This window comes from Chaetodon auriga, chromosome 19, assembly GCF_051107435.1.
Source record: "Chaetodon auriga isolate fChaAug3 chromosome 19, fChaAug3.hap1, whole genome shotgun sequence".
Lineage (NCBI taxonomy): Eukaryota > Metazoa > Chordata > Actinopteri > Chaetodontiformes > Chaetodontidae > Chaetodon > Chaetodon auriga.
Window position 1 is genome coordinate 3,867,325 of NC_135092.1, and position 27,616 is coordinate 3,894,940.

The window sequence follows — 27,616 nt, forward strand, 5'->3', positions numbered from 1 at the left end:
CTTGTGTAACGTGTTGAGAATCCTCCCTCCTGCCAGTCAGAAGCACACATGAGAAATTGTTATCACTATTTCATAGTACAGTACATCCCATATTCCTGTTTAACCTACACTGGATGCATTATTTTTGTAAGATGTCATTATTGCCTGCACGATGTATATAGACACACAAACATGAATATAATGTGCATGATCATCTGCTCTATGTATATCCAGTCAACATTTATCTCTTTGCACTATATGTACTGCTGAGCTTACAGAACACATGACTTGTATATAGCACCTACTTTGTATTTTCATAGTCTAGTCTGCTCTTTACCTTTATTTGTTCCACTTTGCTTTCTTTGTTCTTGGCTATTATGTATATTCCTCTGCGAGTACATTGAGAATAATGAAAAACCTGTGTCAAACTCCTTCTATGTGTTCACATACTTGACCAATAAAGTTGATTCTGAATCTGGATCACACATTACTGGAACCAACTACTTGAAATTCCACTTTCTCACAATGAGTATGACACTGTTATTAGCATGTATATAATCCTCATTCATTGCTTCCTTGTTTAGACTGTGTCTATATTACTTGTAATTAAGGCTGTCAAACGTCACAGCTATCTTCTCTCCTCTTGCAGTTTTTCCAAAGTGGAAGGAAAGAGATGATGGAATTAAATTGTATTGATAGTGATTAATTGCCAGAAATCATGTAATTTCTTTAGTTATTATTTCTTAAATGACTGACTACAGCAGTTATGCTTAACACTGCTTTATCTGCGACCTCATGCTCTGTCTCTAGAGTGATTAGTACCTGTGGTCAGCGAAGGTCTCTGCGTTCTCTCTGTTCAGAGTACCAGCAGTGGCAAACATGATGGTGGTGTCCAGGTCTGCAATGATTCCAGACACAGCGCTGGCTGCTGTGATGCAGGCCTGGGTGCCACGGTTACCTGCCTGCAGGGATGCCAACACATGGGAGACCTGCAAGAAGAAGACCAAGCTGTTAGGAGAGGAAGTCACTGCTCATATCAAAGACAAAAGTTCTTTAGCATTTAGGGGTGCACCCTTGGTCTAGAGGGTTGAGACACCAACCATGAACTGCAACATCCCTTACTCAAATTCTGCTCAGGACCAGTAAATAAATAAATAAATAAATGTCCAAACAATGATTGAAAATAAAAGTGAAGTGGCTGGTCATGGTCTGACCTTCTCAGAGACTTTGCGGGCGCTTTCAATCAGCTCCTTCTTGGTGAATGTGTCGTTGGGGCTGCACTGCAGAGCTCCAGCTTTCGTCACCAGACCCGTGCAGCTGAAACCCAGCTCGCCCACCTGCTTCTTAATGTGAGAACCAATCTGGAAACAAACAGAGACAAACCTGATGAACGGCATGAACACAATGGAAAACATGGAGCTAGCACAGCCTGTAAAGTGTCTCTCAACAGATGGAACGCTGCTTTTATTTACTTCATCATTCTCTGCAGTCACGGCTGCATATTTGGCCTCATTTGCCAGGTTTCCAAACTCATTGGTCAGCTGGTTGGCCAATCCTCCGAGGTCATCGGGGTTGGTGTTCGACTTGGTGACCTGAAGAGATGAGAAAAAACATTAGTTGAGTAAGTAAGAGTACATCTATCGGCTTTTCACCAGTACTGAAGTACTGATAATACCATGATAAAATCAAACATAGATACTGCAGATGTATAATTCATGCTGAGTCGCATTAAGTTGATTTACTCTTACATCAATAAATCTTTTGCAAAATATTGTTTGTATTTGTTTTAATTTGTTTAATTTGTTCCTTTTTGAGAAAATGCAGTTTAATTTTTTTTTATTTTTTCATACATTGTACTGATATTGTGCTGCTTTATGAAACTTTTCCGCTCTTCATCTTCAAATAAACAAAAACAGTATTTCAACTCCATTTCCACAATTTTGGCCTTCATTTCACACATTTTATGTATCATAATATTCAAGGTTTGTGACCTGATGGCCGTGACACTGTCACAGTGCAGAAGCTAGTATGACGACCACGTCAACAACAGCAGTCCATAAAATAGCGGATTTGGCAGCATTATATCAAACACTTGGCCGTTGTTAAACTTGTCGGCGTCCTTACATTCACCATCTTATCTGCTGCTTGGGCTATTTCATCATGCAGTTACAACACAAGAAGATAAACAAAGGATATTTCCTGAATATTCTGGGGTGGAGTCTGCTGTAGCCACAAGGGGCAGGGCTGACACAGCAGGGGTCCTTGTTGGTGAGCTACTGCCTCTGCAGGGGGCAGGGCTGAGAATTTCAGGCAAAACTTTCTCACACATCACCTCATTCTGATGAGGGGCTCCACCTGGAACTAAAGCTCCAGTATCCCAAGTTTAAATTTTGAAAACATTCAACTTCATTTCTGTCACCAGAACAGCAATGCCTCTTGGATGACTTCTGAAAATGCCTCACCATCTCCTGCACAGTGACCGCTATGGCCTTGGCCGTCTTCACCATGGTAGTCTGGTAGTCCACGAAGGTGCCTTCAGGTTCGAGGGCAGGTGAGTCTTCCATTTTATTGATAGCATCATTGATGGAGTCCACCATGCCACCCACAGCGCCTGCTGCACTGGCTGCCTCAGCCAGAGTGGCCCCCAGGTCATCAACTGCTTCTTTCATCATCTGCACTGACTCCTCCAGGGCCTCCTGCATGTGTGCAGCCTGGTGAAAGGAAAGGAAAACACGTTGATTCGGCAATGCTGAAATATTGAGCCAGACTGTTAAAGCAAGCACAGCACAACAATTACATAAAATCCAGCAAATTAAATGGAACAAATGAGACACATAAAGTAAAAAGATGGCATTAAATCTAAAGGGAGGAACATTCGTTTTTATCCCCATATTATCAGGCTATTGCATATTCCATATTCTTTCTATTCTCCAACTCACAACTTTAGATTATATTTGGTCATCCAACATACATTGAGCCATAAGGCCATTGTAGCATTTACACAACAAGTGCCGACATGCTATTTATGAACTGTCAAATACTTATTTAATGTATGAGGAAGATGAAATATCTCTGTATCAAAAAATATTGTTGGTTGGTGGTGGTTGGTTGGGATAACGTTCACATCTTCTGTATCTGTAACATCTATTTCTTGTATAAGCAAACAGTTTCTTTTTGGTGCCTAGTATAGGTATGATATCTGCATTCCTGGTGTTTTTTTCCTCTCTTAAAACAAAAATTTAAAGGTGAGGAAACAATTTCATGACAGCTCTGATCACAGCTTAGCATGTTCCAAAGCTTTCTGATGATTGATTTCACTTCTTCTGACACATACTGTATTTTACTTAATTAACAGTAGTTTTCAAGTATCACACAGAATAAGTTGCAATTAATGTTAGCAACAATCCAATACATAGATAATTCTTTGATTCTCTTCTACACTGGGCCATAGCGCTGGTCTTGTGCTTTGTTACACACCCCCAGGACCTTGTCTCAAAGTGACAGGGCTGTGCCTTGTGGCCAGGTTTCTCTGCCAGCTTATTCAAAGGACTCTGAGTATCAAGTGCCAGCTTCAGTACCTTGGGGTTCCCTCCAGCCTCCTTGGCAGTGTAGAGCATCTGCAGCGCTGACTCTGTCAGGGTTTTGGTCTGGTCTAAGACAGCCATCTGCTGTTGGCTGCTGAGGATCTTGGATGCTGTGCCAATGGCTGCCATGATCAGGGGCTCAAAGTAGCTGGCCATCTGAGATACCTGTTCAGGCGTATGGGGAACAAATTATACACACAGATTCTGAAATATGAGGAGCATTACAGGCTTGAACTAGTTAAACCATAATCAGTCTTTAGATGGTCCACCAGCTGGTCAACATTCGTATTCCAGTATGTCAGCTGAGTGGAGGTGTTATCTGTGTTTTACCTTGTGTCCCAGTTGGGAAGCCTCGGAGCGAGCCGCCACAGCTACAGGATCAATCAAGTTACTGATCTCATGGACTGAAGCAGCCATCTGCTCATGGAGAGTCTGCAACATGTCAGGCACAATGCAGTCAGAGTTACATTATCCATCTTTAGATTGCTTGATTACACTTCTTAGATTATTACATACAAAGGCTGAAATAATGATAGAAAAACATGTGCAATACAGTGCAGCGCAAGGCAATACCTGCAATAATAATGAGCTTCATACAGGTTATAGCAAATCGTGGTGCTGCATTGAAAACCATTACATAATATTTGATCATGGAAATTTGCTCTTGATCTTTGGTAATTCCATTTGCTGAAGAACACTGTGGAACAACTGAAAGCATTGAAAAAAGCCAGCAAGTGAACCCTGAGTTTAGGTTATTATGTCATATACAGTGAAGCTACACTCTCTGGCTTCTCAGGACTTTGAACCACATCTCACGTCTTCTTCAGTAAATGGAACTGTGTGATCAGTCCTAAGACCTCTCTGAAGCAGACTGACAGACTAACTGTTTATTACAAATACACTAATTTCATACAGCCACATGTAATCTGTGGTCATGGGACTATGAAATATAAGACACTGCATGTGTAACATGAATTTCATATGTGTGTTTCTGCATCACATCACATCAAGCATCACTTGTATCTTCTGATTTCAACCTGTTTACTGGCAGAGCTGAGTGTGTGTGTGTGTGTGTGTGTGTGTGTGTGTACCTCCATGGAGATGTCCTCTCGGGGTGTTAGCTGCTGGCTTATGGCAGCCAGAGAGGCCTGATCAACCTCTCGGATGCAGCTGTTCAGCGCCTCGATAGCATCATCACACTCTCTCTGGCCAGGAGCCTTTTCTCTGCACGAAAACACACAAGATGGAAGATGTGTGAAGTGAGCGGTTGTAGCAAACCACTGGGCACTCTGAGACTCTTATAGTCCATGTGACGCTAGCTAAGTAGACAAATCTTACTGTTGTGTCAGTTTAATGTGGATGCTGTCAGAGAAGGTGGAGGCAGTAAAGCCAGTGGCAGTAGCAGTGCATTAGAGTTTACCTCATGTTGGTGATGAGTTTCTTGATGGAGTCAGACACAGTCCTGGAGTGTCCGGCCAGCACTGACCACTTGGGGGGGTCTTTGGGGTTGACAGCCAGAGAGCGAGCAGTCTGGATCAGGCCTGTTGAGCTCTCCAGCATCATCTTTGCTGCAGCCAAGATGGGTTCCATGGCTGCATGACCCTGAGGACGGCGAGTGGAAGAGGACGGAAGAGGATGAAAATGAGTCACTGGACTGAGAAATACTGAATGGTACCATTTCCTGAAGTTGAGTTTAGAGAAGGAGGAATCACAAAAGTTTTAAATGTTATTGGTGACCTCTGGGTACACACCCTTAATAGTGCTTTTCAGCTGCATTCAGTGAACACAGAACAGAAAAACAAGCAAAAAATAGGAGTCATATACTCCAACTACTCCCATGCTGTTGAATTATTTAAAGTAAGAGCAGACAGTTGGCTATCAGTGCCGGCTCACGCTCTACATTCATTTCTGATTGAATTATTTTGGGCGAGGACATACCTCAGGGCTGATCTGAGCAGGAATGCTGGCGAACTCTGGGTTGGAGGCGAATGCAGTCAGGTTGTCCACAGCTTCTATCAGAGGACCAGTGGCAGCCTTACACTTCTCTCTGTTCTCCTGGTTAAAGGCTCCATCCAAAGCCTGCACAGGAGACATGGCACTTTATTTATGATTATACTGATTGTACTGATATGTCCATGGGACTAGAGTGGCTTCTCAACAGACTATACTTCTGGAACGTTAGTTTTGCAACATACCTCCCACATCTGTATTATGTGGTACCTTGGACATTGACCAATTTACTTACTCAGGGAAGCCCAGGACAAAAATGAACTGGTGAGCTCCTGTTTACCCTACTTAAACCCCCTCTCTGTGCAAGGTGCAGTTTGATTTAAGACTGTTACACTGCCTGGCTTCAGCTTGCTGAGGGGTAATTGGATTAAACACAAATACATTCAGCAAATTTCAAAATGTATAAGCACCAAGCTGAATCATCATCATGTCAGTTGGTATTGTGCTTTAAAGACACAGTAAGATGAGACCTTTCAGGGCCTCAGGGCTGTTGCCTGCTTGGTATCTTGCCTAATCCTGGATCAGGACTAGGATCATAGGGGATAAACCTGAATTGACTGAAGTAAAAATACTGTTCAACTCAATAAAGTTATGCCACTTTACTGAGTTGAACAGTATTTCAATCTATTCATTGTTTACTGCATCACCATTACACCTAAAGGGCTTTTCACAGTGTGCATAGCATATTATTATTATCCTTAACCAAGGTCTAACCAGCTGTGCTTTTCAATGCTGGAACTCGCTGGTTAGTATCATTTTTAGGACTATGGACAGTTGTGTGTTCTCTAGATTCAAACATCACAGTCATGCAGCAATAAAAACATCAACAATACAACAACAAAACAAATCCGTTATTTTTTTAATCCAAATCAGTCTAATTTGGTTCATTATCACAGTTATCCAGATACTAAACCTGCATTTTGACCAAATGAACCAGGGACTAAATTTAGTTCCTGTAAGACGCACCAACTGTGCAAGCTAGTTTGTTTGAAGCTGGGTTAATACTTTCTGTTACTCAACATGGATAATTTGCTTTTCACTTGATTGATGCTGAGGAAGGAAGGACTTGTAGTACAAACCTTTATGGACTTGACCAGGTTGGCAGTGGTGTTAGCCACCTCTTTGGCCGACTGGACAAACTGCCTCTTGGCAACAGGGTTGGGAGTTTTGGATGAAGCCAGACGGCAAGCATTACACAGTGCAGAGGTGTGTTTGGCCACAATGGTGGCTGCAGAGAGCACCTGGACAGAGAAAGCGTGCACTGGGGGTCAATCAAGGATGTATTCAACCACACTGGATGAGGAAGAATGATGATAAAAGTGTGACTGTGATGCTGCAGAGGTCAGCATGTACCTGAGACTGGGTACAGGCTGGGTCCACCAGGTTCTGGCAGGCCATCTGAATAGACTGATTAGCCCGGGCAAACTGAGCGGGGTCCACGAGGCCCTTCTGGCCTGCTGAGCTGTTGGGGTCTGATACTCCCACCAAGTAGGCAGCCTGGGGACATCAACAGAACAGAAGTGCATGTACTACAAATACAGCAAAAACACTCACCCCTCTAAATGGCCTCAGACCAGGGCGACATTAAAGTAACCGTTATTCATGGTTTTTACCTGTGTAGCTGCTTCAGTCAGACCACACAGGGCTTTGGAGCCAGCAGTGACTGAATCACCGAAGTCTGGCAGGTTGGAGTTCTTAGCATTGTGGGAAATACCAGCCATGGACTCACCAAGCACCTGTCAACAGGAAACCAGAGACTTCATTGTCTTTTTATGCTTCTTATTATCAGCAGCTCACTGAGCTAATTGTGATAAACAAAAAGTCACAAAAAAAGCTACTAAACCACGACTAAAACATGAGTCTTCAAGACATCCATATTTAAAAGTATTTCAAAGAGACTTTAGGAAATAAAGGACTCATAAATAAAGTGTTATGTAATTTCAAAGGAGTTTCACTGGAATTTCACAGTACTGGTGTCATGTGGGACGGAGGTCAAAAAATGAGAGGACGTGATCAAAGACACAACGAGACGAGAAACAAATGATGTGGAGGAAGAGTGTGTAGAGCAGCAGTGATGTGTGGTCTACCTTTGAGTTCTCCATGACACCGTCGATGCAGTCAAAGTATGACAGCTCATTGACGGCTTCCGTTGGGTTCTCCAGCATCCCCCTCACCGACTACACACAGACACAACACAGTCACAACACAAACGCAGACGACACCCATGACATCCTGTCATCTGACCGCTGTGCTGGCTACATGCTGCAATTTTTCTTTATTATCAATAATTTCCCAGTGACTTTTTTTGTAATGGCATCCATGACCTGAGCTGCTAACTCATAGCGTCATTGTTACAGTTCAGTCGTCATATATAAACCAGGCAGCCCCAATTAGTTTTCTGCTCAATGGTAGGCCTGACTTAAGCTGATGATTGTAGAAACAGCATACAGCAGACTAAAGAGAGGAGGAGATGAAACATGGCGTATGGTTGTATGGCAGCCGTTACCTCCAGCTCTCTGAGGGCGTTGTCACACTCCTTCTGACCTGGAGCCTGCTGAGTGCACATGGTGATGAGCTGGTTGATACTGTCTGTAACTGCCCTGTGGACACAAAAGGCTGAGAGATATAAAAGACAGACAGGCAATAAAAAAAGGCAAACACAGAGAGTGAGAGACAGGTGTGTTACCGAGCTGCAGCTGCGAGCTGGTTCTTGAGGTTGGGGGAGCTGGGGTCAGTAGACAGGGCTTTGGCTGCCAGCAGCAGCTTGCTGGAAGACATGGAGATTGTCTTCAGGTTGGACACCACCTGTGTCTGGTCCTCTTTCGACTGGAAGAGAGGAGGAGGACAGTATGGAGAGAATTCCAGAAACTTTACAGTAGTAACAACTGTAAGATACAACTCTTACTCGAATAAAATAATTATGCCTCAAAATGACTTGTATCGACTTATCTTGACAACATGACACGTTCCTTCATTACCATGAACACGTGCTGGATTTCATTTTGACACATAGACCATCCCGCTGTGCCACATACTCACTGGAGCATCAAATATAAATGAATCCACCGCTGAAAATAGTTCTCAATAAATACACTATTTCCTCCTGTCTGAGTAACAGCTAAAAACTACAGTGAGCATCTGTTTCAGGAAACTGCTGAGCCTTTTCAAAATGAAATTACACATCTGATGCTTTCTGTTTGGAGGCTGCTCTCGATAACTTCACCGTCATTTCTTCCAGTCAAATACTTCAGTTGACTCTCTTGCTGGGTCGGTCAGAGGTGAGTGAAGTTATCTTTACAGCAGGCTGGAATCAATGTTTCCCTACTGCGTCTGGTTGAAGGTTTGGTATCACTTTATTTGAGGCCTGGCTAATGTGGTATGGATGCAGCCTTGGTACATGGGGTGAGCGCTCTACTGGGTTATCTGGGCGCCTCATTTATGGAGACTCATGATGGACAGATAGTAGCTTTACTTGTTTCTAAAGTAAGCTAACTGGTAACTGCTGCTAACTGTACCAGGCTCAACGGTCTGAACACGGTCGAACCAGGACTCAACACAGCCCCAGAGACCAGTCCTGGTCCGGGCCTGTTCACTGGGAACCAGCAGAAAGCTATTTGATTCTGCATATTTACGTGCTCCCTGTGAAAACACGGAACTTAACACACAGCACTATCAGCTACTGTAATTAACAATTCTCTCCCTAGCTTCCTCTTTTTACAGGACACATAAATATGCAGAACATCATAAAGTTATCATATTAAAGACATCTCAAACAACATTTGAATTAAAAATGACAGAGCAGAATGAATGACATTTAATGATAACAGTCATAAGCATCCATAAAGACTTCATGTTCGTGACTGTTGACATGTCACAGTTATGACGGTGACATGTGTTCAGAAAGTTTCCGCCAGCATTATTAATGTATTACTGAGGTATTCTCTCACACTGACCTGGGATGTTCCAGCCATGTCAACGCCAGCCTCCAGGAAGTGGCTGAAGTCTTGTCCAAACTTGCTGGTGGCTCTGGCCAGGTCCTGAGTGGTCCCTCTGGATGCCTGGACCACCTCGTTGGCTGACTGGTTCAGGCCTGCCGCCACCTCGTTGAGCTGAGCCTGAACCTCCTGGAAGCTCCTTCCACTGGACGGGAACTACAATAATAAAAAATGTAATATATGAAAAAAACATCCTCAATTTCATAAAACGGTTTTTACATTCGCCTGAAGTTGTTTTTACCTTTTTTAAAAGAGTTAATGTACATGATGGGATATGGAAAATCCTTTTCCACATAAGTCCTGAGGTGTTTAATAGTTAACTCACTTGAGAAACTAAACCACTAACACAGAGAGAATGAAACTCACCAAACCAAAGGGAGGAAGCAATCCTCTCACACATCAGTAATGAGCTCTATCTATCTTACTCACGGAATCAGACAGGAGGGTCTTGCTGGCTTCGCCCACAGTGCGGATAGCATTGTCCACATCCCTCTGGCCAGGAAGGCAGTTCACACATCTGTTCAGGGCCTGAGACACAGCTTTAGCCACCTACACACACACACACACACACACATATTACAATTACAATTAGTCATTTGGCAGACGCTTTTTTTGTCCAAAGCGACATACATATGAATTCACACCGACGTCCTGATCAGTGGACGACCGCTCAACCTACTGAGCTACAGCCACCAACATATGCCCACAATGGTGTTTTTATGATTACTGACAAGTTAGTGCTTAGCTATTAGCTATTACAAATGAGAGACTAACAACAGCTTTGGTACGCCGGTCTGAGTCAAAGAGGGTCAGTTTTCTTTCCCAGTCTGTCCCTGTGTTCATTATTGAATTAGGCAAGTCAGACACATTTCATGTCTCTGCAGGCTGATTTTCATCACTAACCAGGCAACAGTCTCATTTCACAAACAGCCCATGGTCTCATGTCACTACTTGCCTATTGCAAGTAGTTATCTGCTCAATATAGCGCTATACTGAGACGACATTATCTGAATGAAACATGATGTAAGTATCACTGATGAACTGAACCACTGTGGCTGTCACCAGGAAGCCCCCCCCCCACTTGTATTTCTCCTCCCTGTCCCTCGGTCTGGATCTGACCTGGGCCAGCCTCTGCTGACTCTCTGCATCTCCTGGCTTGGCGATGGCCCTCTTGGTCTCTTCGATCAGGTTGGCTGATTTGTCCATGACGTCACCGGCACAGTCCAGCATGGCGTTCCGCGCTGGTGCGTCAGCTGTGGTGGCAGCTACTCCTCTGGCAGCTGAGGCCAAGGACTTCAACGCCTGGGCCACATCTCTGGCTGCCATGCCTGGACCCAGCACAGAAACTTCACGATTACTGCATGAATGCACTTGTTACTATGGAGATGTTAAAAATGATATACCTTTCTTTTGACTTTGCAAAATAAATAACCAGAGATGAACACAGACAGGACACATAATTTAACCTTTACTTTCCTAAGTTCATAATTTTTGTAGCAAAACACAATCTGATGTGTCATCTGTGGATGTGTTGGGATCAAAACCAATGAGGGACATCTAGTTTTCTGTTGCTCTTGTCCAGGTGTGTTGATGGTAAACCGACCTGTGTAGTTCTCGTTGCCCTGGGTGGCCTCACTCAGCAGCTGGGCGATGGCTGAGCTCACTGCCTTGGTGCTGGTACCCAGATCCTGAGAGCATTTCTCAAGCTGCAGCACAGCAGCACAGGAAGGAGACATGGGAAGAAACAAATGAAGCTTATCCTGCTGTTGCATCCAATTCGTGACGTGGTACAACATGGAATAAAGACTCTGTGTGTGTGTGTGTGTGTGTGTGTGTGTGTGTGTGTGTGTGTGTGTGTGCGCGCGTGTGTGTCTCACCGTCTCTCCTGGCAGTGGTTTGAGTTTGCCCTCCTCAGCTGAAGCCTTGGCCTCCTGCATGTCCTTCTCCAGATCTCTGACCATTGACAGAGCGTTGTCTATCTCCAACGGGCCACACGCTTCCTGAGCCTGCACGCACGCACACATGCACACAATGTGACAAGTAAAAAACTGTCCTAAAAACTATCATTATGTAAAGCTTTCTCTCTTCGTTCTTCACTGGATGACAAAAATATCATCTGCCTTTTGACAAATTGGTCAAAAATTGAAAAAGCCTCATCTGTGGAGTCTGTCTGTGCAACAGGCTTGAAAAGAATTTTCACATTCACACAAGATGTAACTTTACAAGTTAGAGCTGACATGTGGAGAAGATCAAGATGGCTGAAGTGAATATTCTAATATTTTGATAGCAATACAGATTTACAAAATAGGAGAATTGAGCTTAAGTTTGAAAACGTTCTGAGCTCTCGCTGTGTAATGTTGGTGAGTTCACATCATAAAGACAATATAATAAGACTTGCGACTGGGAGCACCTTCTGTGAGGCAGTGCGGAGCTCAGCCAAAGCACTGGCCAGGTTCTTAGCACACTGGCTGAGCTGCATAGCTGAAGCCTGGTCACTGATGGTGGGAACTGTAGCCTTGGAGGCGGTAACCATCTTAGCACCCGGCTGTTAGAGGAGAGGAAGAGACAAACTATTAACACTGGCTCTCATCTAAACAAGGTTAAACTCAAAATAAGAGTGTTGGATGGACAAAGATCATACAGATGGTTTAGCTATTTTTAGAGCCTTAGAGGGTCACAAACATCTTAGATTTGTCCTAAAGGTGAAGCTAAAGGTAATTAAGACCAAATGGCTTTAACCCTGTGCGCAAATGAACATGAATATTCTCTGCAAAGTTTATGCTCATATGCTCATTAGGGACAAGTAGGCTACTTATGTCAAATGGAGGTGCTAGATAAAAGTCAGGGGGGGTCATTGAAAATCATTAGATTTATCCTCTGGACCATGAACATCTACACTAAACTGAATGTAAATCTGCCCATTGATTCATACCGTTGACCAGTCATCCAAGCATGTTGTTGTTTGTTCATTTCTGAATGGTCAAAGCTAACCAACCACACACTGATTTCAGGTCATTCATGAAAACACCCTAAACTTCTCATTGTAGCATTATTGTTGTTTGGTAATGCTGCATAACCACAGAACAGTAACAAAGCTTAAAACACAGAAGTCTGTCATCCTGTTGCTGTACTACTGTAGACAGATCTTCTTTATTGGAAATGTGGATGCGTTGCCTCTGTTCACTGACTGAATGAAGCTGGTGTTGTGACAGTCACCTGCAGGAAGTTCTGGCTGGCACTGATGAGGGCTAGCTGAGCGCTGGGGCTGTCAGGCTGAGACTGGCTGCCTCTGACTCCCTGAACCAGCTGAGGGATCTGCTCGGCCACCACCTGATCACACACACAAGACATTACCTCATATTAGAAAATGGAATGGATTTTACCGATACCTTATCTGTCCATCTCATTTGAAGTCTAACTGAAATAAAAGTGCAGGTTTTTCTGATACAACATACACACTTTGAAAGTGCATGCCCTCTGCTATTTTGGGAAAAAATAACAAAAGAGAGAGATTTCTGTATTCTATCTAAGTTAGAATATCATTCATAGAGAGTGAAAACAGGCAACAGGTGACAATGAAAAAAGAGATGATATGTTGAAGACAAAGCTGTCTGCAGTGCGCTGAGACGAACGGACAAAGGCAGGCCATGAGCATGTTTACCTTGCAGCTCTGGACGAGCTGCTGCTGGGCAGCCTGGTTCCTGTTGGAGGAAGCAGCGTGCTGGGCTGCAGCTATGGTCTGAGTGGCTGCTGCTGCGGCCTGTTTGGCTGCATTCTGAAGGAAAACACACATATGTCAGCTAAAAACACCGCACTTTTGTCGGATTAGCATTAAATCTAATTTAGATTTCTGTAACTGAATAAAGTAGCTAGGACGACAATAGCAGCTCATATCAGCTGGTCAGCAAAAACTAATACAGGGATGCTCCTTTAAAAGACACCTTAAACCAGAAAAACATTTGCCAGTTGTCAAGTATATCTGGATATCCTCCAGAAGCTACTGATAACATAACATGCAGTGGTAACGTTCCTCTTGCAGCATTAACATTGTCTTTAAACTAATCAAACTTTTAGCATAAATAGATGCCTGGTAAACAGGGGGGAACACAGATTGTAGTTTAAGTCAGATGGTGAAGAGTTTAGAGTGTCACAAAACACAAACAGGGCTTGTAAATGTCACATTTCTGTACTTCTTTGTTTTGCCTCCTTCCTCTTTACCTCCAGCTTGTTGACCAGCCGTTTCTTGATAGCGTTCTGCGCAGCTGCATTGGTGGCCATGCGGAGACCTTCAGCAGCCTCTCGCAGCTTCTGCTGCTGCTCCTCACTGTCAGGATTCGCTGCTGCACCCTGGGATGAAACACACACAGATCATTAAAATGAAGAAGCCTGTTCATTGTGATAAGCGCAGACAGAGAGAGAGAGAGACAAAGGCAGACCTTGGCAGCCTCCACCATCTTTGCAGTGGCATCAGCCAGCAGCTTGGCGGCTGACAGCAGTTTGCGTGAGTTCTCCAGGTCTGACTCTCCCTCTGCATCCATCTTGATGGCGTTGACCAGATCGGATGTGGCCTGGGCAAGGATACGAGCCTGACGAACCATCTCACCTGGTGGGTGACATGACAGGGAAAGAAAGAAGGCATAAAATATTAAAGGAAAAATCTTCCTTTGGGTAGATCCAATCTCTATAACGCATCAATGGTTCATCCTCTGGAGACCACAAATATCCACAACACATTTGATAGAATGTGATAGCCATCAGATATCTTTTATATGAAGCTAACGATTTTAGAGGAAAGCTCACAGAGAGTCCAAAATGTCAAAAGTCTATCTTTGCAGGAGTATCAAGAGCCTCAGAAACGTTCAGCGCAATCTGGGCAGTGGTCACGACTTCCGCTCCATTCACCTACCAGCATCTCCCATTGAGCTGAAGATGTTCTCTGTGACATCCAGAATGCGGTCAGTGGCTTCTCCATGGCGTCCAATAGGATGGGCTCCGCTGGCATACTGCTTGATGTGTTGAAGCAGCTCATTGAGGGCCTGAGTGACACCTGTTGCAGCCACGCCCACCTGTTTCAGGAGGCCCTCGTCATTGGTGGCCCCCTGTGACGCCTCTACACAGCCTTCGACTGACTTGGCCACCAGCTTGCCTGCCTCAATCAGCTGCTCCTGGCACACTGGGGAGCTGATGGTCGGAGCCACCACCTGAATTTGAAGTGATACAAGAAGATACATTTACATGCAACGGGGAAATTCAAGTTCTGAACTTCCTATAACTAAACTCTTCTCATCTTTCAGGTGAGGAATACTACAGTCACTGTCCAGCTATCTCTCAGGTGGACCTACTCACCCTGGTGCAGGCCACGAGCTGCGATGTGGACAGAGCACACTGAGTGGCTGCAGCAATGACCCGGTTCTGCTGGGCTGAGTCCTCTGTCTTCTGGGCCACGTTCTTAGCTTTGAGCACCAGAGCTGCTGCGGCATTGGCCACAGCCTTAGCCAGCTGCATCAGCATGTCCTGCCAACAGCAAACACACACACACACAGCCGTTAGCAATACTTAGCACTGACCACTTCTCAGTCATGGGTGAAGGATGTAAAAAGGAATGCTTGGAATTCTATTGATTCATGAAATTACTCAGAAGATATAATCAATATCTCAAATAGTCATAAGTTTAGTGATCAGGCAGGGAAGAAAAATGAGAGCAGAAAAAGGCTGACTGCTGATATCATATTCAATATATTCATATTCTGATTGATTCCAGTGAAAGCTGAAAGGCTCAACATTGGTGTCTTTCCATATCATTATCACAGAAAGGGAGGTTCCATCACTGTGAGCCAGTGAGTCATTTAAGGCACTTTGAATTGAGAATCATACACTGTCATATAATATCAAATCATCATAAATATCTTACACAGTCAGATTTTTTAATTACACAGCAAATGAGAATTAAATCTCAGCTCCAACCCTCATCCCCACCGAGGACCCATCAGATAGAAAACGAGTTATGATTGACAGATTGAATTAGGATTTTCTTGGACTTCTTTCCCTTGTTGAGTGACAGATTGTTTTGATTGGCCCTTTAGAATGAACCATTAGTCTTAAGGACACATTTTTTTTACCAGTATTTGACAATGAGAGAGGACTCTCCTTCTGGCACCCCTGAAAGATCCTTTACCTAGAAACTTTCAAATATGGACATTAAACAAAGGGAACACAGGACACAGGTTTAAAACGCAAGCAAAGGCACTAATCCTGGAGTGTTTTCATATATTAACGTCCTCTTTCTTTGGTGTTAAGCACTGCCTGAGAATCTTGCTTCATGGGAAAATAATCCTCAGGCATGAATGAATTTGTCAGAAAATTGTTTTTTAAGGTTAATTTTACTCGACCCTTGAGGTTCCACATGTGGTTCTTCAAAAGCCATTTTAAATGAATGAAAATAACTGTTTTATAGGCAGAAGCATTTTGAATTAGGCATAATTAACAGCAAAGTTCACATTAAATAAAGCTGATTTTATTCATTTACAGGACTTTTAAGAAAAATGGTTTTGCTTTTACTGGACTTCTCTCTGGAATACGTTTACATTCCCCCTGTTACTAGGAGAAAATTCTAAGTGGGTTAAACATGGATGTTGTCTTGCACGGCTTGTGAAAGTCAATTAAAAACTAATCTGCTCAAATGCTCATTGAAGGACGTCCAGTACTGTTACACAGCAGCAACTGACAAATGTAGCTAATATAACATACTTCCTCTACATTACACATGAAGGGTTTGTTTCTGAAGGGTAAAACCACCAAAAACTATTGTAAAAATAAAACAGTGCAGCAATCAGCTGACATGGACACACCTGGAACTGTGCGTCAGTGTCTGTTTCTCCGATATGAGACAGCAGCTCTCCGCTGGCCTGGCCCACGTTTCCTGCAGCCTGCAGCAGGTTCTGACGAGGCTGGAACCAAAACACATGAAGACATTACAGACACAAACTCAAAGAGTGGAGCCTTCAAAAAACAGGACGTATCTACAGCTCCCCTGTAGTGTGACGGTGTACCTCTGTGTTTGCAGGCTGGGCGGTCTTCAGCATGTCAGAGACAGCACAGGCCAGGTTCTTGGCAGCACCCAGCAGCTGCTGCCCGTTTCCTCCTTCATCATCCATGAGCGCTGCTAGCAGTTTAACACCCTTTGACATCTCTGTCAGGTTGGAGGAGATTGTGGTAACAGCACAACCCACTGCTGTGTAGTCTGTCTCTGCAGGGTCACCTGAGGACAGGAAGACGAGAGAAAACTGGTTTGGTCATACTCGCATAAGAATCAAATTCAGACAAATGTCATTAATCCTGCTGCTGTCACTGGAAAAATGATGTTACCCAAATACACCGAGCACCACTTACAGACGTGACAGGATCAAAGAGTCCACAATACAAACCAGGCAGTGCCTAATCACCACCCTGTCCAGACTGTCCCTGAGACTGCTGAGTCTCAGGGACACCCAAGGCGGCACTGGGACACATAATGAGTGGACTGCTTATAGTGGGGCAGAGAGGCTGAGTGGACTGGTTACAATGGGAGAGAGAGTGGGACAGACAGGTTGAGAGGACTGGTTATACTGGGATAGACAGGTTGAGAGGACTGGTTATATCTTTCTGTGAGAATGAACAAGCAGAAAAGTTGATACTAAAGGACACTGTGGAGGACTTCAGGTGCAGACTCACAGAGTGCCGTTCAGACAGGTGTGTACAATAACCAACTTGTTGCTGTAACTCACTGTACAAATGTGAGTGTCAGCAACCAATGCGTTGCCTAACAACAAATAAAATGTATTGTTGGGTTGGATATCAGAGCTCGGTGGAGTGATGTTTGTTTCAATAGTGCATATGTTGACATGTAACACATCTAAACCTAAAGGTGTTTGTCATTTGAGGTTTGAGGCCATGATGCGAGGCTGAGATATAAACAGTGTCAGGCACAGCGTTTCTACCTGCAGTGAGGTTGACCATGGATGCAGTGCCTGCTGTGATGGCATCCACCTGAGAATGGATTTCGTGTTTGGACTCATCCATCTTGTTTTTGCGCCAGGCTTGGGATGCCTTGAACAAAGACAAAAAAAAAAAATCTTCTGGTGACAAAGATCTGGAACGGGCTGCTCGGTGCTCATATCAGCACTCAAATCATCCACTTGGACTCAGAAAAAAAGCAGATTTAATCTCACAGCATCTGTTCCCAGAGGAGGCAGAGTATCAAAGTCATCCAGAGAGGCCTGGGCAGCCTGGACAGCCTGCATGCTGGAGTTGATGGTTCCAGTCAGAGCTTGCTGAGCTGAAGTCTGCGGACACATAGAGTTCTGTTATAATATCACCTATTGTTTTATACTTTATACCATAAATATTTTGCCATCACAGCTGATTTGTGTCACATTCTGCCAGTTAAAGTCTTTTTACCAGTGGAGGCATGTGTCCTCGGTGCATCTGTCCACTGGTGATGTGCTGCTTGGCCTGAGGCATGGAGCCCATCTGGAAGCTCTCTGGGCCCCCGGCTCCTGAACGCATGATGGCTGGCAGGGCCACTGAGCCCGTCTCCACCTTGCCCACCTTGTTGAACTGCTGCTGCAGCACCGTGGACCTGTAGTGTTGTTAGATAGAAGAGGAAGAGAAAAATTACTTAGACGCTAAATTATTTAGCATTATACCTTCCTGAGGTAACCCCGAGGAGACTGGGGAATGGAGGCAGCCTCTGCTGCTGACTGCTGTGAGCGCACGGTAAATTAGCATTTTTACCAACTCTGTGTCTCTCTAGATTATAACAACTAGACAGTGGGGGAGGGGCACTGTTTAAAGAGATTGATGAATATGCTTAAAACTACTAAAAAGTACACTATTTACTGGTAACCAAATGATTAATTATGAATTAATCACAGTATGCTTTATCAGTAACACACACACTTACTTTTTGGGTGACACAGAGTCCTCCAGCATGGTTGACTCTTCATCTCCCTCCAGGCCAAAGTGGTCTTTGCTCTTTTTCTAAGAGAGTAATGACATCAGCAGTGACCAAAAAGTCATTTTAGAGTAAACAGTAGATACAATAGACAATAGTTCTCAGCAGGAAGACGCCATCATAATAATCTTCATAATATCATGAGCAATACATTAATGAGACAAGATGAAGAGTGAGCATCTTCATTTCATTTACAAAATCTGGATATCCAAAAGGCTTAATGTTGTATCAACAGACTCCATAATGCCTGTGCTATCTAAGATTGATGGTGGTATTGAGCAAGCGTCTATTTGTGCTGGAGATCAAAATCAGTGAACAGAAGCTGAGTAAAGCATCTGTCCTTGCTTATGGGTTACGCAGCTTAATGTTCAGGTTGTTATAACAAGAAATCTGCCTCATGCCACGTGCAGCAGACAAAGAATATCTTAAAGTAAACTTTTTCTCTCATTTTTTTTTCCAAATTACGTCAGTGTCCCTTAAGCGAATACATTTAGCCACTGTGTTATATAATGTCAGTCCCACTGTTACCTTTTTGAGGATGATGTCGATGTAGCCAGCAATAAGCTGAGCTATCTGCTCTCCCTCAGTGGTCTGCACAGAATAGTAACCATCCTGGTAATCTCCAAAGTCCTGAAGGCAGAACGAAGAGCAAACATGGTTAAAAGATTAACATACACGGGTGGTTAAGATGTCAATGATGACCAACAACATCCCTGGTTTGAGTCTAGCTGCATATCTTTCTCGCTTAAAATGCAAAGACAAAGAACACATGAGGTCAGATTGCACTGGGTGCTTCTATTTGATCTTAAACGTCTCCTCGTTTCATCTCTCGCATCTTATCCTCACATCCAGGTTAGTAAATGGGAAATATCAAGGTTCTCCTTCAAACAGTAGTTTAACAAACATCTGCACATTCATTAAAAAAAAAAGTATTTTGTATTAATATAGTGAAAAGATCCATCAGCTGACTTTGTGAAGTTACTGCTTACTGAGCAAGGCTTTATTCATTTCCTAGCTGTGTCAGCATTTATTGCTAGTCTGTTTGCAAATTCATTATATAATACTTCAAGTGTCCTCACAGACTTGTCCTCTCCCTGACTCTAACATTTACATTAACATTTCATTTGGTATTACACTATAAACCCAAGGTGGCAGATATAAATATAGCTCATTAAAGTTAAGAACATCAAGTCTCCTCGTGGATTTGAACCATTGACCATGATGGAAACAGCAGCCAGGAGAGTCCATCGATTGCGTAGAATTACTCGAGTCACTTTATCCAATCAAATGAATACAGAATGCCAGATAAAGGCAAATGTATTTTGGCAACTTTGGGAAATAAATAAATAATAACAAAAAATATTAAATGCAGTAGAGCAGTATGGAACAGTGATCCATTCAGCCATGATTCTTCTGAGGGCTGTGGGCTGACCGGGGTCTGGGGGAGAGGCAGGTTACAACATGGATTGTTTTGATTGATTGTTGTTTAAACACAAAAATCTTTTCATCCTTAAAACTTTTTAACCTATTTTTATAATAGTCTTGATCTAACTGTTAACATGTAGGTCTGAGTTCTGATTTGGTTTTTTATTCTTCAGTCAAACAGATTCAAGGTGAGCATGAACAAGGACAGACAGCTCCATAACCAACAGCAGATACCACAGGAAGGACTTTAGAGGAAAAATGTTATATCTCTCTAACGACCACACATGTTGAGCCATTCAGTCAAAGTTAATGCAAGAATCACATCCATCCTGTCATTTATTCACTTCAGAAACGCTGTCAATGACATGTTCTGTCTTTCCATGAACTCACCAGGGTGAAGCTCTTGGGTGAGGCAGCCCAGCGTTTGATGTTGGTCAGGTTCCACTCCTGGATCACCTCCTTGGTCTTCTCATCCACCCTCATCACGCTCTCCTTGGTGATGCCGAGCAGACGAGGCACCAGTTTGTTCTTGCCCTTCATTTTCTCCTGCGGGGAGTTTGAGGAGAGTCAGAACATCCTTACTGGAAATGAACCAGCGACGTGAAAACACTTGAAGAAGCCGAGGTCTGGCACATAAGAATTGCACTTTGATGTGCTCCAGTGGTCTCACTTCCTTCACTGATCATCATTTTCTTAGTGATATCATTCAACTTTCATCTCACCTTGACCAGAAAGAACGACACTCCGTAGGTTTTCAGAGACCTGGCCAGCTTCACGTAGCTGACTTTGGCCTCGATCTCTGTCATGTTCTGACAGTTTTTGTGTGCCTGCAGAAACATGAGGAACAATCAGAGGAGGAGATCAACTCAGGAATTCAGTAGAGTTGTAAGCAAACCCAAATATTAGTCATCTCTTAGTTTTGTGATATGCAGGGCAACACAAGCATTAAGTAGCATCATAAATGTCCATACATATCACAGTATATGCTGTTTTCAGTAGGACTGTTGCACCATCCAGGTGACATGTCTGCTCTGTGTTTAATTCATGATTAGCTGGCCTCTTTAATTTGGTACTGTGTGCATACTCCTATAGGCTCCTGTGCCTCCACATGGTCCACTTCTTACCTGGAAGATCTTTTTCTCTCCTTTGTGCTTGATGTACTCTTTGGGAAGGAACTCCTTTAAACTGAGGAGGAAAGAGTTCAACTCAAATCAAACAAGCCTCAGGACCATTTCAACAAGCCAACTCAAAACACAAGCGTCAGATAAAAATGGACGTAACCAAAAGAACACAGTGAATATGAATATGAGCGCAGCACTCACTCTAAAAATCCAGGCTTGTGTTTGGACTCGTTGTGGTCTCCAAACTGAATCTGACACTGATAGCCGGCAAATTCACAGGCCTTGTCGAAGGAGACTGGATGAGATCCATTCAGAATGTCATCACGGGCCTGTGCAGACACACACACACACACACACACACACACACACACACACACACACACACACACACAGATCATCATCCAGCATCAATCAGGAGAACAACTGAAAACTACTTTTCTGAGAACAAAAACAACCTGATCAGCTCAATCAACTGACCTGTGGAATACTTGATTCTGATTGGCTGGAGGGTGTGCATTACTTTCAGATAACATCACAGTGAATCGTTCTCATCTGTGTTGAGTTAATACTGAGCTGAAGGGTTGCAGGTTTGAAACTTGAGGTCCCCTCTCTCGTTCTGTCACAGATACTGTTTAAGGCCACATTTCATTTATCCTGGTGTATTCATGACAGCTTTTATTTGATGAAAAATCTACAGAAGCTAAATTACATCATGTCTATATCCACCTGCCAAATAAGAGAAATTTGAGAAAAGGTATTAATTGTGAATGTCGAATTTAATCTGGCGATTAGCAAATGAGGAGGCCACCTGATTAATTAATGCTGATTTTTAAAAAAACCTTTTGATGGCTGGGAGAACACATGGTCAATCCAGGAGAACAAAGAGTGAAGGAAAGTGAAGTATGCCGGTGAACATAGAAAGACCAGTTATCAGGTCTATGTGAGTAGTTTGTGTACCTGTACGTAGAGCAGGTTGAGCTGGACGGGGTCTCTGGAGTCCACGTTCTGGTCTGAGTAGAAGAACTTCCTCCTCAGCAGCAACATCTCTGTCTCCTCTACACCCTGCTCTCTCAACGTCCTGCCGTGGTCCAACCAGTTCACTGAGGAAAAACACCAACCCCATAAAGTGACGTGGGAGCAGCTAATACTGGTCCTGTACTCTTTGTAAAACGCACTGACAGAAAAGTGGTTAAAGATGGTGGATCAGTGCTGCAGGCTGTGCTATTTGTTGGGCAGCTGTGTTTGCTGGCCATACACAATCAATACAGCTTCTATGTTAGCTTTACTCTCATTGTAAATGAGAATAATCTCCCTAACAGCTCATTACCGTCTGTGTGAACACTCTGGCCTTCAGTTTCAGAGCAGTGTCACTCTGTTATAGCGTGCAGTCAGTGTGTTAAAGACAGTGAGTGTGCGGGCTTGTGCTTGTCATACACTCATCATCTGTGTGCAGCTTCTGCTTCAGCTTCTCCATCTTCTTGTCATCTCTCAGAAGAGTCTTGTCTCTTTTCAGGGTGCCTGTGGTCTCCTCCTTCTTCTCCTCACCAAAGTCTCGCACCAGCGAGTACTCATCATAGTTTGTGATGCCTGACACACACACAGACTGAAGTTATTACATTTACTTTCAATTTTACACTGCAGGATAAGTGCGAGCTGAGGATTACTTAGATCAGAGGTGTCCAGGTGAAGTGTGAGCGGTGTGTGTGACAGAGCTGACCTATTCTAGCACAGATGGTCATGAGCATGTCACTGACAATCTTGGAGTCGTCCACCATGACGGTCTTCACTGTGCCGTCCAGCATGCGGATCTTCAGAGGCCTCTGCTTCTTCTTGTACTCCAGAGTGTCCTGACAGACAGAGGAGACAAAGTCAGGAGCTCTGTGTTACAGGTCGGTCAGGCTTGATTATCCACGATACTCTGAAACCTCCAGACAAGGTTCTCCAACGTCTAAAACCTTTAGACAGTGTGTGCGAGTGACTCACTCCGTTCCTCAACATGTAGTAGTCCAGAGCCTTTCCTGCCTCGAGCCAGATGCCTTTCTTTGGGTCTTCATCAGACAGAAACAGCCCATAGTCATTGGCTGCAGGAGGAAGCAGAAATACAGAGTGAGTCACAGTGTGTTTCTTGGCATACACGAGCATGTGGATATTTCTCCACTATGGAGCTATTATTGCCTCCAGTGCTCGTGCTGGATGTAACTGTTCAAATATGTGCACTAGCTTTCCTGTTCCTGTTCATCGGGTCAGTGGGTCGCTGGCTCAACACATACATCTGCCATTAACATATCATGTTACACATTTCAAAATGTGACCACTTGTCTCTTAAGGGTAAGACAGGAGAACCAGACCACTGACTGCTACAGTTAACAGAAGCTGCTGAATTAGGCAAAGTCAGAGATGCAGACTTCAGCTCTTTGTCTTTCTAAATGCAAAACGACTTACAGGTTGGAACAAGCAATGCAGAGACCTGCTGTTGAAATAGCTTACGTAATTAAGGCATAACTCTGCAAGCACCAGCTGATGTATCTGTGGAGCAGAGGGCTATTCTCAGTTTACAGCAATGTTTTCAACTGCAGAGCCTATAATCAACTAGACAAAGGCAGCAAGGCCACAATTCATCTGCTGCTACTCAGTCTGCGCCGCATTCCACTCCATGGTCCCAGGGTTGCTTTGTACTAATTCAACACTCTAATGTTTTACTCACACTTCCACAAATGGAATTGGAAAGGTTTGTGTGTGTGTGTGTGTGTGTGTGTGAGGCTGAGAGAAAGAGAACTCACGCTGGCCGAGCTGTGCCTCAGGAACTCTCTCCCTGATGATACGGCAGGCATCGTACACCATGGTGGAGGGCTCAAACTGCATGGTCTTCACCACGTTCCCCACGCCGATCTTTAGTGACAGGGCCACCATGATTGCTGCTCTGCTCCTCCACCCAACTCACACCTGCATGATGCCCAATGAAGTGATTCATCAAGACAAATCCATTGTAATACCACAGGCAATGTGTCAAGAACATCAGCAGTTGTTAGCACACGAGACTGACTCCAAACTCGTATGTAGTATGTAGATGCCTTGACTGTGGCGGCCGCTGGCTAACTGTAGCTCCAGTTTATGTCCCTTACAAATAGTTGCTGGTTGCAAACTTAATAAGGACCAGTGGGAAAAATGGTGAACATGACAGCTTTTATTGGTCTGCAGTGGCAGTGAGTACAACCCCAGGGCCAGCTGATAACTGTGCCATATTGGGACCTTAACGGATATGAAGGGCTACCAAACAGTAACATGAACCCTCATGAATGGCATGGCTCTGGCTCTGTAGTAACACTCCCACACACAGTGAGCAAGGCTCTCGTGGCAGAGCTGCTAGCTCAGCTACAAAACAGGAACCCACACAGTGATTCTGTCTAAGGCTATCAATGTGCTTCTGGTGACGGTCAAAGCTCCACCAGCCTTCCATGTGTTAGACATTTTATGGAAAGCCTTAACACAGTCTGAAAGCCACTTTCAAATCTGTGAAACCTTTATTCTATTTGTGAAAATGCAAAAAAAGGGAGATGACACTCTTTTTCACATCTAGATGACACTGGCCCAGATCTCTTTCAAAAACCACTATAACTAGGTTTGTCAAATCTGGACTGGATTATACCAGAGAAGCTAAAGACTCTTCTACACACAGCTCCAGATTCCTGAAACCTTTATCCTATTTGAGGAAATGCATTTATCATAATGTCAGTAAATCTGCTGGAGTGATTTTCTTGCATATGTAACTGTAGATCTCTTCTGCTTGACTCTCCAACATGTTTAAATGTACCGCAGAGAGGAAATACTGTGCAGAGCGTACCAGCACAGCTTTGATACCAAGGTACTGTATAATGCAGGCATCGCCAAACTATTCCACAAAGGGCCGTGTGGCTGCAGGTTTTTCCTCCAACCAATCAAGAGCACGAAGTCTGACCAATCAGCTCTCTGAAGACTGAGATCAGCTGATGAAATGAGTCAAGTCTGGTGTGCTGCTGCTTGGTTGGAAAGAAAACCTTCAGCCACTCGGCCCTTTGTGGAATAGTTTGGAGATGCCTGGTATAATGGCTATCATCTGAGGATGAGCCGTAGCCTCACTGGCATCAGCCCCATCACTTTCCACAGAACAGTACATGATAGTTACAATGATGAGTGTTAAAGCTGCAGCTGGAGGATTTCTGCTCTCTTGCTGTCACTGGAACTGATGGGGTTGGCTGACTGGGAGATAGGTGTTTTAGAGACCAGGCCGGGTCCACCACTGCGTCCTTGTTGTCCAGGAGGAGGAGGCAGGACTGAGTAATTACCATTGTCTCTTTACTTGAGCGGAGCAAGCCTTCGCCTTAACTTAACTCAACAAATAGACTTTTAAGTATTAAGTAAGCAATAAATACATTATTGGAGGTTAAGAATAAACCTGGTAGATATGTGTATTGTTTCTGAAAAAATACTCCATCTAAACAGTAATAACAGGCTACTTTAGATATTACCTGGTATCAATATTTCTAACACACCAATGGGGGGAGGGGTGTAATTATAAGGAAAGGGGAAGTAGAAAGGAAAAGTAAAACGACAGATCAAGAACAATAGGGACAGGATGGCAGCTATGCATGACTATGAGTGACAAATGCAGCAACAGGGAAAAGAGGAGAAAGAAAGAAAGAATAAAAAACAAGGAAAGAAGTCAGGAAAGTAAGACAGAAATGGACAGAATGTAAGAGAGACAGCCAGTAAGATGGAAGGAAAGCGAGACAAAAGCAACGACGGACTTACATATGGAGGTTTTAGAAACTATAGTAATAGCAGTAATTATATTTGGAAAGTGACCAAAATGTGTTGCAGTACTTTCTGGCAAAAGTGACAGTGAGAGGATGAGGAACTGAGAGAGACACACACATTCAAAAAGTAGCATTAAAAGGCAGAGTTTACACTGTCAGCAGGCAGAATGCAGGACACCAATCACAACTGCAGGCAGGCAGATTCAGGCAGAAGACCTGCAGCTCGGAGACACGATGCACAGTGTGACCACTGATAAGGCTACTGCGCTCTGCAGGCCTACAGTTTAAACTCTTTGCATAATGGGGCAATGAGGATCATGTCTGCAGGCAGGTGTGAGGTCCGAAGACTGACAAAGGCCGTTTAAAACAATCTCTGGCTTCTCTGGGATAATCTAGTCCAGATTGGACTGGTCTACATTCAGTGGTTTTCGATCTGGACCTCATCCCATGTGGTCTAGATGTTGAAAAAAAAAAAAACAGTTAAATCTCACTTGTTTTTTTGCATTTTATAAATACAAAAAAGGCTTCTCTGGAAAAATGTAGAGCAGATTTGACAGTTTAAGTATAGTGGTTTTGATCTGGACCTTGTCCAATGTGGTCTAGATGTGAAAAAAAAAACAGTGAGATCACATTGTCCTGTGTGTGTTTGTATGGTCACAACCAGAATAAAGGTTCAGCAGGTCTCAGAGTGGGTTTCAGACCACGTTAAGCTTTACCTTTAATGTCTAACACACTTCCACAACAGTCAGAGGTGCAGAACTCGAGGGCAAAAAGCCCTAAATCACCCCCTGAATCAGTGAATTCACTGTGTGAGCTTCATAAGAGCTTTTATGCTTTCATGAAAGCGAATCCATCTCCATGACCACTGAGCAATCTCAAACCAATGAAAATCATTCGGTCATTGTGTTTGAAGAAGTTCACTAAAGGGAAGTACATCACAACACTATCTTGTAACAAACTCATCTTGGCTGAGGCTGTTTCTATATGATTTCTTTCATTTCTCAGTTTAGAGGGTTTGAAATGAGGAACACCGTTATATTTAAACTGACAAGAAACCAGATGACTGTGAGAAACTCGGTTCAGAGAGGAAACTAAGTCAAACTACACGTTTATATAATCTGCAAGTTGATACGTATAAAAACCAGACGTCCATCCTGGCGCTCAGTGAACCTACTGCATTAGTCTGATCCATGATGTAGCAGTAATGTCATAATTTAAGTGCGTAGTGGTTAACACATTTCAAACTATGGCTGACCCCTAAACAGCCATGATGTCTGCCTGTCAAACCTCTGCATCACTGTACACAGACTGTCACAGCTTAAAAAACTGACTCTGGTCTCAGAATGACCGCACTGGAAACCGAGGCGGTGATGGAAAAGACGGGCACAGCACACACCCTGTTTCCTCATTCTGCTGTCTGCTCGCTGTGTACGCACCCGAACTGACGCTGTACACAAACTACTCCCAATTCCATTTACTCAACAACTGTATTCAACTATCGCTCACTTACTTATACTTTACATGAGGATTTCCATCGCATGCTACTTCTACACGATAGAGGGAAATACAATAATTCACTCCATTTATCTGACACTCATAGTTGTTAGTATCTTTGCATGTTTTTTTTACATATGAAAGTTATGTTAAGTTGAAATAACGTTAGGGGAAATATGACATATTGCTATAGGTTGACTTATACAACAGTAGTTAAAAAGTT

The 27,616-nt window shown here is 43.6% G+C and overlaps 1 protein-coding gene across 2 annotated transcripts in view; it reads right to left on the bottom strand.

The window, feature by feature from the left end:
- The window catches only part of tln1 (talin 1), a 68,466-nt gene that overhangs the window by 23,272 nt on the left and 17,578 nt on the right, over positions 1–27,616 (bottom strand). Inside the window, exons 3-46 of one of the 2 annotated variants that reach the window (XM_076757949.1) lie at positions 23,887–24,049; positions 23,090–23,187; positions 22,824–22,953; positions 22,541–22,693; positions 22,064–22,206; positions 21,308–21,435; positions 21,110–21,170; positions 20,708–20,812; positions 20,376–20,531; positions 19,089–19,190; positions 18,510–18,586; positions 18,005–18,185; positions 17,776–17,889; positions 17,545–17,653; positions 16,618–16,826; positions 16,417–16,515; positions 15,688–15,750; positions 14,915–15,082; positions 14,475–14,769; positions 14,005–14,171; positions 13,787–13,915; positions 13,230–13,343; positions 12,785–12,898; positions 11,979–12,113; positions 11,446–11,574; positions 11,172–11,274; positions 10,688–10,896; positions 9,998–10,117; positions 9,527–9,724; positions 8,260–8,399; positions 8,080–8,173; positions 7,661–7,750; positions 7,187–7,309; positions 6,927–7,070; positions 6,653–6,814; positions 5,502–5,642; positions 4,984–5,165; positions 4,655–4,787; positions 3,894–3,995; positions 3,558–3,728; positions 2,442–2,690; positions 1,452–1,571; positions 1,194–1,340; positions 802–968 (exon numbers count right to left, since the gene is read on the bottom strand). In XM_076757949.1, the coding sequence (XP_076614064.1) occupies positions 802–968; positions 1,194–1,340; positions 1,452–1,571; positions 2,442–2,690; positions 3,558–3,728; positions 3,894–3,995; positions 4,655–4,787; positions 4,984–5,165; positions 5,502–5,642; positions 6,653–6,814; positions 6,927–7,070; positions 7,187–7,309; positions 7,661–7,750; positions 8,080–8,173; positions 8,260–8,399; positions 9,527–9,724; positions 9,998–10,117; positions 10,688–10,896; positions 11,172–11,274; positions 11,446–11,574; positions 11,979–12,113; positions 12,785–12,898; positions 13,230–13,343; positions 13,787–13,915; positions 14,005–14,171; positions 14,475–14,769; positions 14,915–15,082; positions 15,688–15,750; positions 16,417–16,515; positions 16,618–16,826; positions 17,545–17,653; positions 17,776–17,889; positions 18,005–18,185; positions 18,510–18,586; positions 19,089–19,190; positions 20,376–20,531; positions 20,708–20,812; positions 21,110–21,170; positions 21,308–21,435; positions 22,064–22,206; positions 22,541–22,693; positions 22,824–22,953; positions 23,090–23,187; positions 23,887–24,016 (6,104 nt within the window). In that variant the 5' untranslated portion in view covers positions 24,017–24,049. The remainder of the gene's footprint in view (positions 1–801; positions 969–1,193; positions 1,341–1,451; positions 1,572–2,441; positions 2,691–3,557; positions 3,729–3,893; positions 3,996–4,654; positions 4,788–4,983; positions 5,166–5,501; positions 5,643–6,652; positions 6,815–6,926; positions 7,071–7,186; positions 7,310–7,660; positions 7,751–8,079; positions 8,174–8,259; positions 8,400–9,526; positions 9,725–9,997; positions 10,118–10,687; positions 10,897–11,171; positions 11,275–11,445; positions 11,575–11,978; positions 12,114–12,784; positions 12,899–13,229; positions 13,344–13,786; positions 13,916–14,004; positions 14,172–14,474; positions 14,770–14,914; positions 15,083–15,687; positions 15,751–16,416; positions 16,516–16,617; positions 16,827–17,544; positions 17,654–17,775; positions 17,890–18,004; positions 18,186–18,509; positions 18,587–19,088; positions 19,191–20,375; positions 20,532–20,707; positions 20,813–21,109; positions 21,171–21,307; positions 21,436–22,063; positions 22,207–22,540; positions 22,694–22,823; positions 22,954–23,089; positions 23,188–23,886; positions 24,050–27,616) is intronic. The other variant, XM_076757950.1, reaches the window with a different exon arrangement.